The sequence below is a fragment of the Plutella xylostella genome, chromosome 18 (assembly GCF_932276165.1).
Source record: "Plutella xylostella chromosome 18, ilPluXylo3.1, whole genome shotgun sequence".
Lineage (NCBI taxonomy): Eukaryota > Metazoa > Arthropoda > Insecta > Lepidoptera > Plutellidae > Plutella > Plutella xylostella.
Window position 1 is genome coordinate 8,107,442 of NC_063998.1, and position 16,922 is coordinate 8,124,363.

Here is a 16,922-nt window from a genome sequence, read left to right on the forward strand (position 1 = left end):
TTTAACCCGATACCGTTCATTAATGAAATAAATCTTCTGCTTATCTCACAGAGAGGTTATTATGACGACGATTGTGAATTTATAATGCAATCAGTGCACCCGGCATGTTTTTAGTATCAACACACGTGATCAACAAACTTAGTAAGCTGTAGCCAAATTCGAACTGTCTGACGAAATGAATGGCAATATTTGTATACTTATGCCACTTCACAAAGCCATATTGCAACCTTCTGCATTATTATTATGTACGGAGTGGAGACCACGACTAAGCAAACGATAGTGTAGGACGGCCTCCGTCTAGATGAGGGCCTTAGGAGTGCCGTGCTTTGAGAGGCCTACGTCCAGTTGTGGACTGCTGACTAAAGAAGATAATTGTATTATTAATTATACAACTGATAATTGTATAATTAATTGTAAGATAATTGTAAGTTTAAGTATATTAAAAAGTATTATTACAACAAACCCAAGAAACTAACCTCCAACACCTCCCTCTTCCAGATATACCAATACATCCAGTCCCGGTTCTACCGCTCGCCCGAGGTCCTGCTCGGGGTACCGTACGACCTCGCCATCGACATGTGGTCGCTCGGCTGCATCCTCGTGGAGATGCACACCGGTGAGCCGCTGTTCAGCGGCGCCAACGAGCTGGACCAGATGAACAAGATCGTGGAGGTGCTGGGCGCGCCGCCGGACCGCCTGCTGGACCAGGTGAGGGAATAGTCTTCCGCGATGTAGGTTACTGTAGGGATGTGTAATGAGCTGGACCAGATGAACAAGATCGTGGAGGTGCTGGGCGCGCCGCCGGACCGCCTGCTGGACCAGGTGAGGGAATAGTCTTCCGCGATGTAGGTTACTGTAGTGATGTGTAATGAGCTGGACCAGATGAACAAGATCGTGGAGGTGCTGGGCGCGCCGCCGGACCGCCTGCTGGACCAGGTGAGGGAATTGTCTTCCGCGATGTAGGTTACTGTAGTGATGTGTAATGAGCTGGACCAGATGAACAAGATCGTGGAGGTGCTGGGCGCGCCGCCGGACCGCCTGCTGGACCAGGTGAGGGAATAGTCTTCAGCGATGTAGGTCGAGAGATAAAAGTACGGTGTGTGCGATGCCGATGTGGTTGTAGCGACATCTAACGGACGAGTTTGCAGCTAATGTTCAGCGAAGCTTTACCAAGCTGTTACCGAGCAAGCTTTACCAGATGAACAAGAATTTGGAGGTGTGGTTCGCGCGAGTGTGAAGGGAAATTTGATAACTTTATACCTATATCGCATTATTTTTTATGTAAAAAGCATTGGCTTGCTTCGAGAACGAAAGAAATAGGAAGCTAACAAGCTTAATAGACATGTAGCGGATACTGTGCATAACATGTCATATTAAAATATATCTGTATTGTTTCAGGGTCAAAAGACAAGAAAGTTCTTCGACAAATTACCAGCGTCAGAAGGCGGTGGTTACGTGTTAAAGAAAGTCAACGGCAAAGACGGAAGGTATGTTTGTGATTCAACTCCATCCTTTTATAATACCTATTATATAAAGTATCTGACAAACTATCAATGTATCGGATGGTACTGATACGGGGCCGATTTCTTGGATATATACCTAATATCAGATCTGCTTCTTTGGTAACACCGGATGCGCCCGAAAGAAGGATCTCTTCTTACAGTGGACTTTCTTAGCAGTGGTCCTTCCGCATAAATTGATTATCTCTGAGTTTCAGAAAGGGACCTTAAACTTATGCCAACCTTAAATATATAGCTGCCCTGATTTAACAGTATACGGGCAGACCCCCGGTTTCGCAACTGAGTATTTGAGGTTGAGTCGTTCTCAAAGCCTACTTAAGTTCATACTTATTAAATTTCTGTTTCTGAATTGAGATTTCTTATGATTGAGTTTGGTTTGAGCAACAGAGCTTGAGAAATCTCAAATTTGACAGTTGGCATGCTTAACTTCATGCTTAGCGACGAAAAATGCGTTTCACAACGCGTTTGACAGCGCTCAAACCGTACTTGCTCAAAGTTGAGTCTGTCAAATTTAAGTAACCAATTTCGGCTACTTAAACCTTAATCAAATATTTTTACTCGTGATTATTTTGAAATATCAAGTATTATACAAGAGTTTTGTTTGCTGTACAATGTCCAGTGACGATACTTCGTTAATCTAATCTTATAACACCATTCATAAATGCAGCCATACTGTGACAAGAAGCATTTAATAGAGCCCAGAACCCAACAAGAAACACCATTGAGTGATGCTTTGTGGTGCTAAAGAGAAGATTCCCATATCTACATTATGGAATGCAACTCAAATTGCAGAAGGTTTACAAGGTCATTATGAGATGTTGCACAACATGGCTCTAGAACTAGACGATTATACTTGTGGTTCTGGACAATGAAATAGAAGAGGAACCATATGCTGTGCAGCCTTTGCCTCAAGAACTGCAGTGTTTTGAAGAATATGCTGTAAGAACCATGTAAGAACAGCACTGGTGGAGACATATTAAATATTTATGAATGTAAGGACTTATATTAGATTTCATGGCTAAAAATAAAAATATTTGTTTAAACTTTTATATTCTTTAATTAATAATATTTTTTATCAGGAAACAACAAAAATCACAGTAATCACTTAGAAATCAAAATAATGCTCCGGGTTTGATTTGTTGTTGTTGTTGTTGTTGTTCTAAGGTACCCTGGTGGTACAGAGGGTCTTCACGAGAGTGCGCCACGCCGTCCGGTCCTCAGCAACCGCTCTGGCCTCCGTCCAGCTCAGGCCTTGCGCTCGCAGCTCGCTGTCGACTGTACGCCGCCATGTGTGCACGAGGCGACCGCGTCTGCGGTGGTGCGTCCCTTCTGATAGTGTGGCCGATCAATCTCCAATTCGCCATGCGACTTCTTACTCGATATGTAGTTGGTTCATCGATCCCTTAGTCACAATCGAACAGCAGAAGCCACTTGACCACGGAGTTGAAGAGGGGTTTTTACGCAACGTTTGAGCATGTTGGAGTCCCACACAGATCCGAGTTGAGGGAAGGCAGTTTTCGTTATTTATTCCAGCATTCACACGGGGCTACCAGTCAGTGCTCTACTTGGTTGCTCACTGGGTCCAGTCACTGAACTACCTAACTAATTATTATCTTCCTTTCCATTTTAATATTTGGTTAGAATCCTTTAATTTAATGGATAACTATGGTAAAATACACAAGATTATATTTGGTTTTGAAGATGAATGTTTATGAAATGACAATAGATTTGATTGATTGACAATGAAATGACAATGACATTTCGAATTACACAGATTGGATTTTGAAATGCGTTCCGTTGTCTATCCTGGTGATTCGAAATTAAAAGAAATATCTGAATTTATAACATTATGGCCTATTATATTATAAATAGATAATTCTTTTAATAATTTCACGTGTTTGAAATTAAATTCGTCAATATTTTTGAACAAAAATCCTATACAATAGTTTTATCGATTAAAACCGGTTTTTTGTACATATAATGAAACGTAAAGTCGTGCTTAGAGGCACCTTGATTAAATACTTAGCTAAGTACGGTTTGATAAAAACTATGTTCGACTTGTGAAACGTAGAAAACCTAAGTATCTACTCAACCATTGAGCAAATCTCTACTGAGATTTTCTTGAATACTCTATTCTGAAACCGGGTGTTAAAGAGACAGACATAGATTTGATGCCGATATTAGCTTTATTCTGCAACTCAGCGTATGACAAGACGTGTGACGTCTATCTATCTATCTATCTTATGTGCTTATGAACAATATTGTCTTATGTACTAACATATGAGCAGTGGTTACAGGAAGTACCGCGCGCCGGGCACGCGGCGCCTGCACGACATCCTCGGCGTGGAGGGCGGCGGGCCGGCGGCGCGGCGGCGCGGCGAGCCCGGCCACTCCGTGTCCGACTACCTCAAGTTTAAGGTGAGAGGGATAAGGGTCATATTGCAACGAGGCGTGGAGGGCGGCGCGGCGGCGCGGCGAGCCAGGCCACTCCGTGTTCGACTACCTCAAGTTTAAGGTGAGAGGGATAAGGGTCATATTGCAACGAGGCGTGGAGGGCGGCGCGGCGGCGCGGCGAGCCCGGCCACTCCGTGTCCGACTACCTCAAGTTTAAGGTGAGAGGGGGTTATATTGCTTTGTTAGGGCTGGTGGGTAGGGGTGTCCCATGTAGGAGTGTTTGATGTTTAAGGTGCGAGGAAAACAGTTATATTGCTGCGATAAAGTCAGTAAGAGCCGTGGTGGAAACTCAAGGAGCAAGGATAACATAGCTATCGGAGTGCGTTGATGCTACCATAGACGATAGCTTGGCATAGCGCACCCCATTAGGGTGCTGGTCTTGAGGTATTTCATGGGTGCCTTGCGCCCTACAACTTAACTTGAATTGAACTTTATACCTTGTAAAATAATATTTAATAACCATACCGTCGTTTCCAGGACCTAATACTGCGCATGCTCGAGTACGACCCGAAGCAGCGCGTGACGCCGTACTACGCGCTTCAGCATAACTTCTTCAAGCGCACCGCCGACGAGGCCACCAACACGGCGCAGGCGCAGGCGCACCATCCGCACGGTACGTTGTTGCTGCAGTCGAGGGGTTAAGGAGGGCGGTTGAGGGGTTAAGGAGGGCAGTTGAGGGGTTAATCTGGGTGGTTGGGGGGTTAATGGCTGAAACTGATTAGCCACGCGACTCGACAATACGCGAAGCGTGGCGTTGAGTCTTGAGACTCAATAAATAGAATAACAATAATTTTGAAATGATAAAAATTTGGGTTTGGGTGACATGCCAAAATGTAAAGGTTTAGGTTGTGCGGTGGTGGGTGTTTGGTGTTACTCGATTTAATTTTTATACTATAATTCCAATTCAATATAAGGTATGTGCCAAAAAACAAACATAGTTTTTACAAACATGTACTTAATATATAAATTTAAAGACACATGATCAGGAAAGTAATTATAACTTTAATGTGGAAAAAAAACAAAATACAGCCAAATCGAGTATATCCAAACCAGTTCTAAGGGTATGTTACATCTCCTACTGTGCATACAACAATGGATATAATAATGTATATCCATGAGCCGTGTTTCAGCCGCCATCACTCGCTTGCCTCACCCCATTCTCTGTGACTCATCGCTCGTGTCTCCATGTTGACTGTCGCATCTGGAACTACGCTTCTGAACATCTGCTACTTTACTAACAATATGTTGTTTTGATATATTAACATGTCTGTCCACTATGTGGGTTTGAAACATTATGAATACTGGCTTTGGTGTAAAATGGGCTATAGTTGGTTGAAGAGTTTGTCATCTACATGCTAAAGGTCACAGAACATATAAACGTAACGTAAACGGATCCCCTTTCTTTTCTTATGTCGCGCACTCGCGAACGCCTGGTTGACAGAAGAAAAGAGAGGCGATCCGTTTACGTTACGTTTATATGTGCTGTGACCTTAAGAGGGAAAATGCAAAGAAAAGTGCACATAAATGTTTCAAACTCACACGAATAACACTGTTTCAATGACATCCTCGTGTCCTTAACACTATACCTCGTTTCACATATGCAGTCCGCTGACAGGACCCTTACTGTGCTGCAATAAAAACGATAATCGCTTGTCACAGGGGTCTTTTTATGCGAAATGTGGTATAAAGCTCTATTCAGACCTAAGCATTATCGCTGTCGCTCCACGGTAACGATATCGATACTGACTCGGTATGTCATATATATCATACAGCCTCAGATAGGTACGTTGCACGTTGTATTATACCTTGTGATCTGTAACTGCCTATTGACTCCCAAGATTACTAGGCGAAATTATTGCGTTGCAACGCACCGTGTGGTAAACAATATCACGCGACAGCGACATGGCTTCGTTCTGAATAGTCCTTAAAAAAGTGTCCGTCCAAAAAAAACTCATTGGTGTAATTTCTACGCGACAGAGGGCCCGTCGGACCCTCGATGACTAGAGCGGCCGGCCGGCCGGGCCGCCGAGCAGCGCTAGTGTCTAAACCCAGGTCTGGATACTTACTAACTCTATGGTCGACCCTCCCCCCTCCCCCTGCCGCTCCCTTCCTCGCCTCTTCGGATGTCCGAGCATGTTGAGACCTCTTTGCATTGCATGGCTTCTTTCGTTGTTGATGTTTTGTTTCGATAGGTTTTTGTTTTTTTGTTTGGTTGGTGTGCCGGGTGGTTTATTTTAAATCAGTGGGGAGTTTATAATAGTTAGGATCTATCACAAAATATAGATTTTCAGTTTATATAAATCCAAGTGCAATGATTGGTTAAAATTGAAATATCCCCATCACTGATGATTTAAATGAGCCAACCAGTACATCTCATCATCAATCACATCAAAGGGCGTGATAGTGTAGCTGATATATCAAATAGCTTTTTATGTTTAATTTGGAAAATCATTTTATTTAATTAAGCGCAAATCCAATCATAGCATTTCCAAACTGCTTTATTTATAATTTTGTCGTATTCATTGTTTAGGTAGTAAGAATAAATTGTAAAATGTAGGTTATAGTTGTAAAGATGTATTTTGGACACTATTCTAAAATGCTTTATTGTGAATGAACGCTTAATGGTACCTACTTATATTTATGTATTCAAACTACATGTAAAGCCGGGTTTTCACTATGAGTATATTCTCGGTCTGAGATACTGTTCTGTCTGACTGATGCTACTCGTAAAACCAGAATGCGTTCATTCTCTATTTACATACGAGCTGGCTAGAACTGAGCATACTCTTATCGTGAAAACCTGGCTTAAGCATCCCATCGCTTTTATTTTCTTGCAGGTATTTTGTTTGTCAAAATACAGGATGTTCGTAAAAGTGTATTGAAAGCCGAAAAGTTTCACTTGGTCATTCTTTTGTTCTTTTAATAATACATACTTCCCGGCTTACAATATCTCTTTTCTAACATTCTGTATATTGGAATCGCCTTATTCGGCCTATAATAATAATAATTAACGATTCAGCGTTGCCACGAAATAAATAGATCAATTCTACATGATTTGATCGTGACCCAATTCAATCTTGTCTGGATTAATTGAAATCAAAAACACGTTTATTTCATTACAATTATCTGATGAAATACGTGACATACATTGTTAATACAATTATTTTACAACTTCAGTTCGGCACATGGACCGACGTTTTTTTTTGGTGATTGTGTAGGTGAAAATTTGTCGGTCCATTAGCCGAAAACTCTTTATTAAGAATTTATCATTTGGCAGGAGCATAACTTCAAATCCTCTTCTGGATGTAGCCCCTACACTACAACCAACGCAACCACCAAATTAACCGTTTATTTTCCCGCTCGCAGGTCACGGCGCGCGGCTGTGGGGCGTCTCGTCGGCCGCGTCAGCTGAGCGCATGGAGGTGGAGACCCGGCGCGAGGACGAGCCCATGCTGCCCGCGCCCGTGTGTCCGCAGCTGCAGCACAGCCCCGTCGCCATCCACTAGCCACCAGGACCATGCTAGACTAGCAGACGATGTGTGAAGTGAACCAGTGTGGTGTAGCGCGCGGCGCGGAAACGACCGCCCGGGACCGAGTGACAAGTGACAGTGACAGTGGCGAGCGCGGGGGTTTCCGTGCCGACAGTGTGAAGTGCAAGTGGCGAGCTCTGGACTGAACTCCATATTTATAATTCTATATTTTTATTTAATGCGATAAGTCTGACTGTAAAGAAAATATTATGGTGACGATTTGTAACATTGTATTATTATTTCGTTCTTAATGGCTTCACTCCGTACTTAGAGAAATAACGTTCCGATAGAAGGTATGCGGGCAAGCCGACACTCTGGACGCATTAAGGGCATACAAGCTAAGTTTTTTTATTGTTACGCAATGCATATCAGGAACGCAATATTGATAGTAAATAAATATTGTATATATTATTAGGAACCGAATAATGAATACCGACTGCAACTGAACTGGTTATAACTATAGTTTAATTATGATAATGTATGCTAGTTAGCCTTTCATTCACATTGAGTATCGCAAGCTTATTATATACTTTATTATATACATAATACAAGTGTGGGCAACTGATGACTGAAACTTATGGGCCAACGACTATTTTAATTTTATAATTACCACACATACCGCCGATACTATAGCATGGTACTGTTCAGAACTGTAAAACAAATTGTATAAATTAAACACAAAACGGTACTTGATTAGGAGAACATGCCCTCGCATTTCAGAGTTGTATATTTAATTTTTTTGCTTGACAATGAATAAGCAAAACTGTAAAACTTGTTCAAAGAAAAACTTCCTCACTCGGAGTTTGTTCTGATCTTAAATGCTGGGTAAAACAGATAAATAGTTTATAAATAGGTATCAAAAACACGAAATGTAAACTTTTAGGCTACGGATGTTGAATCATAATAACTTTGGTATTTCAGATAGCGTTAATAAATTGAATTACGACTTTAATCTTTTTGGATTTGAATCTACAATAGACTAACCTCATCGCAACAGACTGGGTCGAATCTTTGTATAAAAGATATTTTGTATAGATTACACTGTGTCACTGCCTTACTGTGCCGGATCTTTAATAAGAATTACAACCGACGAGCGAGCGAACAACTAGCTGTAGCCCACAATATGATACAGATATCCCTTTATCTATAAACTAGTGAGTGATGAAGTATATTTTCTAATCATGTAGGTTGGTACATATTCGTACGCACCGATTGACTGTCTTGTCAAGAATCAGTGCAAAAACAGTGATATGGAATAAATTAAATATGACATTATTTGCTTCAAATTGTTATATTGAACTCGGTAAATAGAGTGGGTACAAAAGTTTATAAAGGGTGTCTGATAGTTTAAAGTGTATGATAGTATAAATAAGTGCGGTTGATTCGCTCGCGCGTCGGCGAATGTGTAGCAACGCCACTCTGAACTGTTAAATATAGGTAAATAAGGTTTTGTTCAATTTACTTTAGTTAATGGCATGGTTGAAGTTGTGGACGCTTCGGGGTGGGGTTGCTACTCGAAGATGCAAGTGAAAACGATTTGTTTTTGTACTGCAAATGTTGCTGTGAATTATCCTCCTTGGTGTAGAGTACGGATGTTTAGTTTGACATGTGAAGCAAATATAGGTGATTGGCTTTTGTTTTATGTTTCTACATACCCGTTCCCGATGTATCGTGTACCCGACCGGCATTTGTTTTTCGTTCGCCACCGATCGACACCTATGGTTAAGATGTAAAGCTATTTTTCAATCAGAAGTTCGTTTAATTAAGCGTATTGTATGGGGGCATTTAGATAAGACATTCGATTCGTGTCCAACGAAAAACAAATGCCGCTTCCACCTTGGTTTCACCCGAAATGTATCTTACTTTGCTTCATGAAAAACATATTATATAATGTATCATATATTTTCTAATATACATAATTGTAATAAACAAAATTCAAGGGCAGACGACAACATTTGGCAATTAACGAAGTACATGTATTATTCAACGCAAGTGTTAAATTAAGTTTTCTGCTGTAGGTATTTTTTTTAAATCGTAATCGTATCGGGCTGTACTTTTTTTTGTTACATGATACTGCTGGTAGCTGCTTTAATTTCTATCTATTCATGTAACATGTAGTGAGACACACCACACCGAAATTGCCGGGATATTCTACGAGCATGGCCCTGCTACCATGTTGGGAATGTATTGTAACTATACTATTTATTATGATTTGTACTGTGACTGCGGAACGGGTTTTTTAAGGCAACATGTTCATTGCTCGGCAAGGAATTACTTTGAATGGAAGAGGGCATTCTTAGTATTCAAAAGTTTGTGAAAATATCAACGAATAAATCAATATTATATTAAGTAATAAGATTAATAAGTTTGAAATTCCTAAACTTATATTTACAAACTCTTTCTGAAACATGAATCATTGAAACAATCTTTTTCTGTTGGAATAAATAAATAAATGACGCAGATATCTGCTGCATGCAGAATTTTCTGAAAAATTCTAGTACAAGAGACTTCCTTGGACAATCTTTAGTGCTGTCCGTGCTATGCCACGAACTTTTTATTTGAACACAGCAAATATGATTGATGACTTACACCTATTACCTATTCCTCTGAGTGATTAAATAATTATATAACAATTTTCCCGAGATGTCGATTCTTTTGGGAGATGCAGTAAATTTATACTTGATTGAACATGTTGCCTTGAAAATGGATTCCATTGTAAGAATGAGTGTTGAAGGGAGAGTGGTGGCGCTGGGATGTTTATTTCCTATCAGATTGTCAGTTTGCAGGCACTGTAACAATAAAAGGATAGAGCTTTATGTCACTAAGTTTTGTATTTTAAATGAATAAACGATAGCAATGATTTTTCTTTACTTTGATTTCGATCCCTTAGGTTAAGCGCGCACTACGGTTTTTAATAGCGCGATATTTTTAGCGCAGTGGGTAAAGCCCGCGCAATTAAATAATCGCAGGAAGATTATATGAAGAGCGCTACGCGAAAAGCAAAATTCTAGTGTGCGTTTTAGCCAGCCATTTAATAAAACATCAGTGGCTAACCTTTCATGAGTCATCTTCATAAGTAACTATACACTTAAGTAAAAGTACGTGTTTTCAAATTCACAAACCGCGTATTAATCAATTCAAACATTGATGCCAAAAATTATTGTCTACTTGTGCTTATGAAGGCCTAGTGTCAGCATAGGCTGCTAGATAATTAACACCCCTGTTACATTGTACCTAAGTGCCTAAGCGTCAAATCACACGAACCACAACCACACCACGTCGCAGCGACATAATGTGGTCAAGCTGTGGAACCACAGCTTGACCACATTATACGTGTGAATAGTGTGACAGCGGCTTTTTGCAGTTGCGTTGTGGCAGCGACAAAATGTCGATGCGGTTGTGTTGTCGCTGTCGTTGCGATGTGGTAACCACGTGGTCGTATGCATTTAATAGGGAGAGGAGGTGGCCGCGGTGCCGCCGCCGCGTGGCGGCGTTGCCGACGCGATGTGGTTGCGATGTGGTCGTTTATATATATATATATTACACAGGTGGTCGATGACAACGGCAAAATGTGGCACGTGTGAATTGGATTATTCATTTTCAATACAAAATATACACCCGACCACACGGCGTGGTTGTGGTGTGGTGTGGTGTGGTGTGGTGTGGTTGTGGTACGTCTGAATTGACCCTAAAATAAAATGTCCATATTGAATTCTTGACAGATGTGTCAAAAGTCAACAACAAACCCCTTGTTATAATGAAACAGGGGTGTTAATGGTCTAGCAGAGTATGGTGGAAGGCATAAAGGTTTCGACGACTCACCCATAGACATATGCGCACAGAAACAAGTATAGTGACTTTGTGACGAAAATTCATTTAATACATCCTAGTGTGAACAACTTGAGGTAAACTTAATTAATCATCATTTATTCAACGTATTTTTTATTATGAGTCTACCACCATTTCAAAGTAAGTATCGACTATTGATGAACCGTTACATCTCCGAAGGGAATGGTGGTAGGTATTTATCAGTGAACATGTCGCCCCGACGTCATCGGCAGATAGTGTGCCATGCCACCAGAGCTCAGAGATATGCTATGTAGCTATACTTACTGAAAAAGGTGTGAAAGCTATGCTAGGAAAATATGGGACCGCTTCCACAAATACTAAGCTATGTAGCTGTAAGACGATGTGCTCTGAAGATGCACTGCCGCTTCACTACTAGCGACGACCCATAGTACACATCTATTACTCACATCTATAGCACGAATCATAGCTACATCCTTCCATACAAAAACATAAAGATCTTTCTCCGGTGGAATGGCACCCTGGCAACAACCGGATCAGGAAGACTAAGAAAAATACCTAATATACTTCCTTACTTTTGTGGGATGTATGTAATAGCATAAGTTGTTTTCTTTGAATAAAGATTTATTCTATTCTATTCTATTCTATTACTTATACTAAGCTAAAAGTGGGTGAGAGTTGCTCTGATAGGTTTTGTTTTACGACTTTAATTTGTTAAATGAAATAATTTAATTAATATATTCTATTCTATTCTATACCTACGCCGGTGGCACAGAGAGCCTTCACGAGAGTGCTAAAAGAGAGACTAATTAATTAATTTGTTAAATGAATAAAATGTTACTCCATAGTAAAAAGAGAAAGTCAAGTAAAAACACCACTTTTGCAACACCCTGTATAAATCATTACGAAGTTCTCCGATCCTCTCCGTCTTCGAAAGACATAGAACAACGCGGACTCGGGTGTACTCAATGACGAAAGACGATGACCGTCAATAAAATTCCTTCTCGATAGTAAAAGGTTCGCTGACAAAATCGATGACGTGTATTTTTAGTAGGTCTTTAGAACCTATACCACAATTTCGCCTTCCCTCTCATCTACTCCGATAGCCGTGATCGTCTAGTGGTTAGGACCCTACGTTGTGGCCGTAGTAACCCAGGTTCGAATCCTGGTCACGGCAGTGTAAAACACTGTTACGGCGGAGTTATCTTTTTATTTTTTTAATTAGCTGCTTTTCTTTTGACAAGTATTTTTTTTGTTTTATTATTATTTATTTAAAAAAACGTAATAATAAAATAAAAATTTACTTTTGACTACTGACTGACGTGAAATAACATAAAATCTTTATCAACATTTTATAATAGACCTACACATTTAATGATTATTTTATCTCGTTACTTAATTCATTTTAAAATAGTAATTGATATAATTATTTTTAACGTCATCTACACCTACTGCTTTGAAGTTGTACGGAGAGCTACAAAGAAAATAGGTACTTGACTGAGAAGCGTTGTTAACTAACGTAGCAAGAGTTGTCTGATAGTTAAACACAGATGTCGCTAGTTGTATTGTTTTGATACGACGCCGCAGCTGTTCGCTATCATAGAAATAAGTGCGAGTAAAGGAGTGGTGATTAGGCTGTGTTTCGCTAAAAATGACGTTTTTTATATGGTCCCAGGCCTCCTCGGACCCTGTGCTTGGAACTAGTGCTAGATGAAGTCGGCCCACAGGTGAGATATCGTTCGCAGCTCCTCAAACGAGCTAAAAAGTGTTAAAAATCGGTAGTGAATGTTGGTTATGACGTTTACGCGTGTTTGTGTTGGTGTGCGTGAGTTCCGTCGGTGTTGTCGCGCCGTGTGCTGAGAATACTTGTAACGGGATTGCTGTATGGTGTTTTGTTGGTGAGTTCGTCAATTTTCCAGGGTGTACGCGTCCTAACCTATAAGGGTCATGCCTGTAGCGTGTCGTGGACGGTACGGATCCAGTGCGGAGAGATGTTTGACCCCGTTCCGCTGGCTGCGCCGCAGATATCCCCTTCGAAAGGCGCTAGCTCTGCGCTATTTGCATGTTTTGCTAAATTCTACCTGCTTTCGTTAGGGAATCTGAGGTGTGGACTGATCTATTGCATAGAGGAAAAGTAGGTAACTATTTTGCGCTCAAATGCTAGTTTTAACCGAGCCGAGTGCTAAATTAGCATTTAACATAATGCGGAAGTTTTGTTAAGTCGGTACACTCTAGCTCAGCGATCCGCACGGAAGGAGTTAATAAATATTTAAGCACTTAAGTAAGGCGGTAACTAACCAAGTACTTATTCAATTCAATATTTACTTGAGTCAATGGTTACTTAAAATCCTAATGAAATATTTCATACAAAATAACCTTTTCAAAATGAATTCTTCCGCAATGAACAACTTAAATGCATTCAAATTAAGGCGGTGTGTTGTAACCGTTATCTTTTCTAGCGATAAGTAGGTAAGTACCTAGACCTACCCATATCTAAGTATATAGCCCTTTGGCATTTAAATGTTATATGGATTGCGAGACCCTAATATATTACGTGGGCAACTACATACATAAGTACATATCTGTTTAAATGCCACTATCTATAGGCAATATTCTACTATAAGTATATACCTACATATATTATATTGCCTTATAAAGACATGCGTAGGCTGGTTAAGCAAAGCTATTTGGCTGGTTAGATATTTTTGCTCAAAATATTTACAGCTAAGCTCAAAAGAATTCGATCTTGTGTCGATCATAATAAGAACTAAAAGAACTTAAGTATATCCATATAGGCACTTTGTACATTTAACGGTTACTGTTGTTTGGAAGATCATTGTCTTGGCGTTGAAATTATGAGGCAGTATTTTCTTCTGCGGTCATTGTATTGCTTTTTAACGTACCCACCTATTAACTACCTACCTGCCGATGATTCATGATATTCAAACGATAACTTGTAAGTAAGTACTTAATGTTTATAGGTTGAATATTAAATATTTTGCCGTTTTAACTATAACTGTAGGCTGAAATAATTGTGCTTCCTTAGCATAGTACCTACTCAACTCGTCAAGCATCTGTCAAGCTTGTTTTGAAATCAAATTGACAGTAAAATTAAAATCTAAACAAACACATAAAAACAAGAAATGTTTTAAACCCACAAAAAATATTTTAACATAAAAATGGCTAGCAAATGTTCTGTTTCGCCATCCCGTAAAGGGCGCAACGAGAGTCCTACTAAACATCCTATCTTCCTACCTGACGTAGCCCTAGCAGCCATCTTCGCTTCCAATAACCAAGAACAGGTCAACGAATTCATCACCTTCTTTCTTCAGGCCTTAGCCAGAAACAGCGTTTGGGTCAACAAGATTCTAGAGAAGTCCAACTACTTCAAGTGTGCTCTAATGCAAGGCGCTGGCCCCAACAGGTTCAAACTGATAGAAACTATCTACCCTAACCTAGAAGGAGACATCAAACTCGAAGTGCAAGTTAAAGAACACGAGGACCACGACAAAATCGCTATAGCAGCACTCACGAGAATGGCTACTCCTCATCTTAAAAACGCAATTGAATTTGTCAGGAACCGTCTCGGCGAAAACAAGACGCTCCAGGAAGACTTGCTGAGGGGAAGGTCCATGGGAGTACACTTCGCCGTCTTGAAACCAATAGATGATAAACACTACCGTATAGTAGAGAGGTTGGTGATCGACAACTGCCCGACATCCAATAAAAAACGTGACAAATCCATGTTACAATTTATTTATTTATTTATTTATTTATTCTTCATTGCACAATATACAAAAGTAATTATGTCGATACAATTCGCACCGAAGAGAGCAAGAAAAGTTTAATCAGTCCGTTAATGTGCAAAGCGTGTTTCTGTGAACAGTAAAAATATTTCGGTAACGTAATGGAGTAATGGGTAGTTAAGGCCTCCCACAGTGTCGCATAGCATGTAATGACTGCAATTTGGCATCATTGCGACATCTGACGCTCTCTATAAATTATGCTCATTTTTGCAACGATCACTCTCAATTGCTGATGATGAATACAGAGGTCAATTTGCGGCAGACACGCTTAACGTGGGCATTTGTATAAATTCGTTATTTCGATTAAACATCCTGTAGGTACCTTTCATCTGTTATTTCCTTTTTTTGTAACACTGTGCGTTTAATAGCCGGAGGTAATTAGCGAGCTTCCATGTGGTTGGCGGGTGTATTCTCTCTGGCGGAGATCAATATCTGTGGAATCAGGGCACCCGTGCGCGAGGTGAACTTACAGCCACAAATCCTTCCACAAAAATTACCGCACTAACTTTGGGATTACACGGCTGAGTTGGGGAAAACAATAGCTGTGTCCGTTTAGTGTGCGGGGGAGGGCCTACCGAAACTAGTTGCAGTATACTGCGCTGGGAAAAGTTCTCTATCTGCTTATCGGTGGTTATAAAACGTGCCTCCAGCTATAATCCTCCAAAATTTAAACTCAACAGAAACTATTTCTGATGATGCCAAAAAATAGTCGTGAAATAGTCATAAATAGTCGTGTTTTCCAAAAAAATAGTCGTATCATACTTTCGGAGTTAGAGCTATACTTTATGGAGGATTATAGCTGGAGGTCTCCAGCTATAATCCTCCAGCCTCTGCAGAACAAACGGTAAGGCCTATCGACTTGGTTAAGGTCTCAAAAAATAGTCATGAAATAGTCGTAATGACATGCCAAATTTCAGAAATAGTCGTCAAAAGATAGCAGAGATATAAAGGTACTTTGCTGCAGCCCTGGTGGAGGATTATAGCTGGAGGTTTTGAAAATATCGAATATCTTTGGAACTACTATGACTATCGGTTTGAATTATGTCTCAAAAAATAGTCGTGAAATAGTCGCTTCTATTTATTATAATTTTAATCTTGATAAAAGCTGTTAAATAATGATATCAAATTCTTCATACAAATCAAAGTGGACGAGAATGCCAAAGCGAGCCAGTACACAAAAATAATACCGTAGCATTGAAGTACTCATGTCGAATTTATCTATAAATCATTTATTTCGTCATACTTTGCATCAATAGTATCTAAACAAATCTTTGGTATGACATTTTATTGCTTTTGCTCTTAGCCTTTACCTTACTGTGTACAGAGAAAACGTATGCCTATACACGCACACATTTATCTCTGTTATCTTGACAAACGATAGCGATGACGACTACCGCGATGTAGTACTTACCTAGGTCAGTTATTGTCATCCCTTACTATCCCGTAATCAGACAAATATTGCTATCCTTGTCTCCTTTCTAACCGACATGCATCGCACGCATAGAACGCGTGAGCGAACGTGTCACCGGTTGCATCTTGACAAGCAATAGCAAAGCGGTATTTATTACGTCCTTTACTATCCCGGGATCACACAAATAGTGCTGTTCTTGTTTTTTTATTAGCGTTGATGTGGCCGCCACCTCCGCCGGTGAAATTGGGATTAGTTTTATTGAAGACGCTGTACAGGGTAGCACTCAAGCGATAAGAATAAAATACGGTGTTTGAAATATAACTCATTTAATATCAATCACAGGCCGAAAGTACTTTTATTTATACTTAAGTTATTCATTAAACAATCTTTAGGT

At 40.1% G+C, this 16,922-nt stretch overlaps 2 protein-coding genes and 1 non-coding gene across 7 annotated transcripts in view; all 3 read left to right on the plus strand.

Moving 5' to 3' along the window:
* The window catches only part of LOC105387341 (serine/threonine-protein kinase minibrain), a 95,063-nt gene extending 87,023 nt beyond the window's left edge, over positions 1–8,040 (plus strand). For 3 of the 4 annotated variants that reach the window (XM_048627379.1, XM_048627381.1, XM_048627382.1), the window contains 5 exons: positions 499–708; positions 1,399–1,487; positions 3,809–3,938; positions 4,452–4,587; positions 7,341–8,040. In XM_048627379.1, coding sequence (XP_048483336.1) covers positions 499–708; positions 1,399–1,487; positions 3,809–3,938; positions 4,452–4,587; positions 7,341–7,480 — 705 coding nt within the window. In that variant the 3' untranslated portion in view covers positions 7,481–8,040. The remainder of the gene's footprint in view (positions 1–498; positions 709–1,398; positions 1,488–3,808; positions 3,939–4,451; positions 4,588–7,340) is intronic. The other variant, XM_048627380.1, reaches the window with a different exon arrangement.
* Positions 8,041–12,416: 4,376 nt separating this feature from the next.
* On the plus strand, positions 12,417–12,488 carry Trnah-gug. Its single transcript has one exon. It is a non-coding gene; the product is annotated as a tRNA-His (tRNA).
* A 1,539-nt stretch (positions 12,489–14,027) lies between these two features.
* LOC125489836 lies at positions 14,028–15,443 on the plus strand. 2 transcript variants are annotated; one of them, XM_048627119.1, is made up of 2 exons: positions 14,028–15,058; positions 15,125–15,443. In XM_048627119.1, exons 1-2 carry the CDS (start codon positions 14,491–14,493, stop codon positions 15,157–15,159), a joined length of 603 nt encoding a protein of 200 aa, XP_048483076.1. In that variant the 5' UTR covers positions 14,028–14,490; the 3' UTR covers positions 15,160–15,443. The 2 variants fall into 2 exon arrangements, with proteins under 2 accessions (XP_048483076.1, XP_048483075.1); XM_048627118.1 differs by having other exon boundaries at positions 14,171–15,064; positions 15,131–15,443.
* Positions 15,444–16,922: the final 1,479 nt, after the last annotated feature.

What these genes read in the sequence shown, in the direction of transcription:
- LOC125489836 (XM_048627119.1), top strand. Translation starts at nt 14,491, where the DNA reads ATGGCTAGCAAATGTTCTGTTTCGCCATCCCGTAAAGGGCGCAACGAG. An exon ending in AAAACGTGACAAATCCATGT is followed by an intron (nt 15,059 to 15,124) that starts TACAATTTATTT and finishes TAATTATGTCGA; the next exon opens with TACAATTCGCACCGAAGAGA.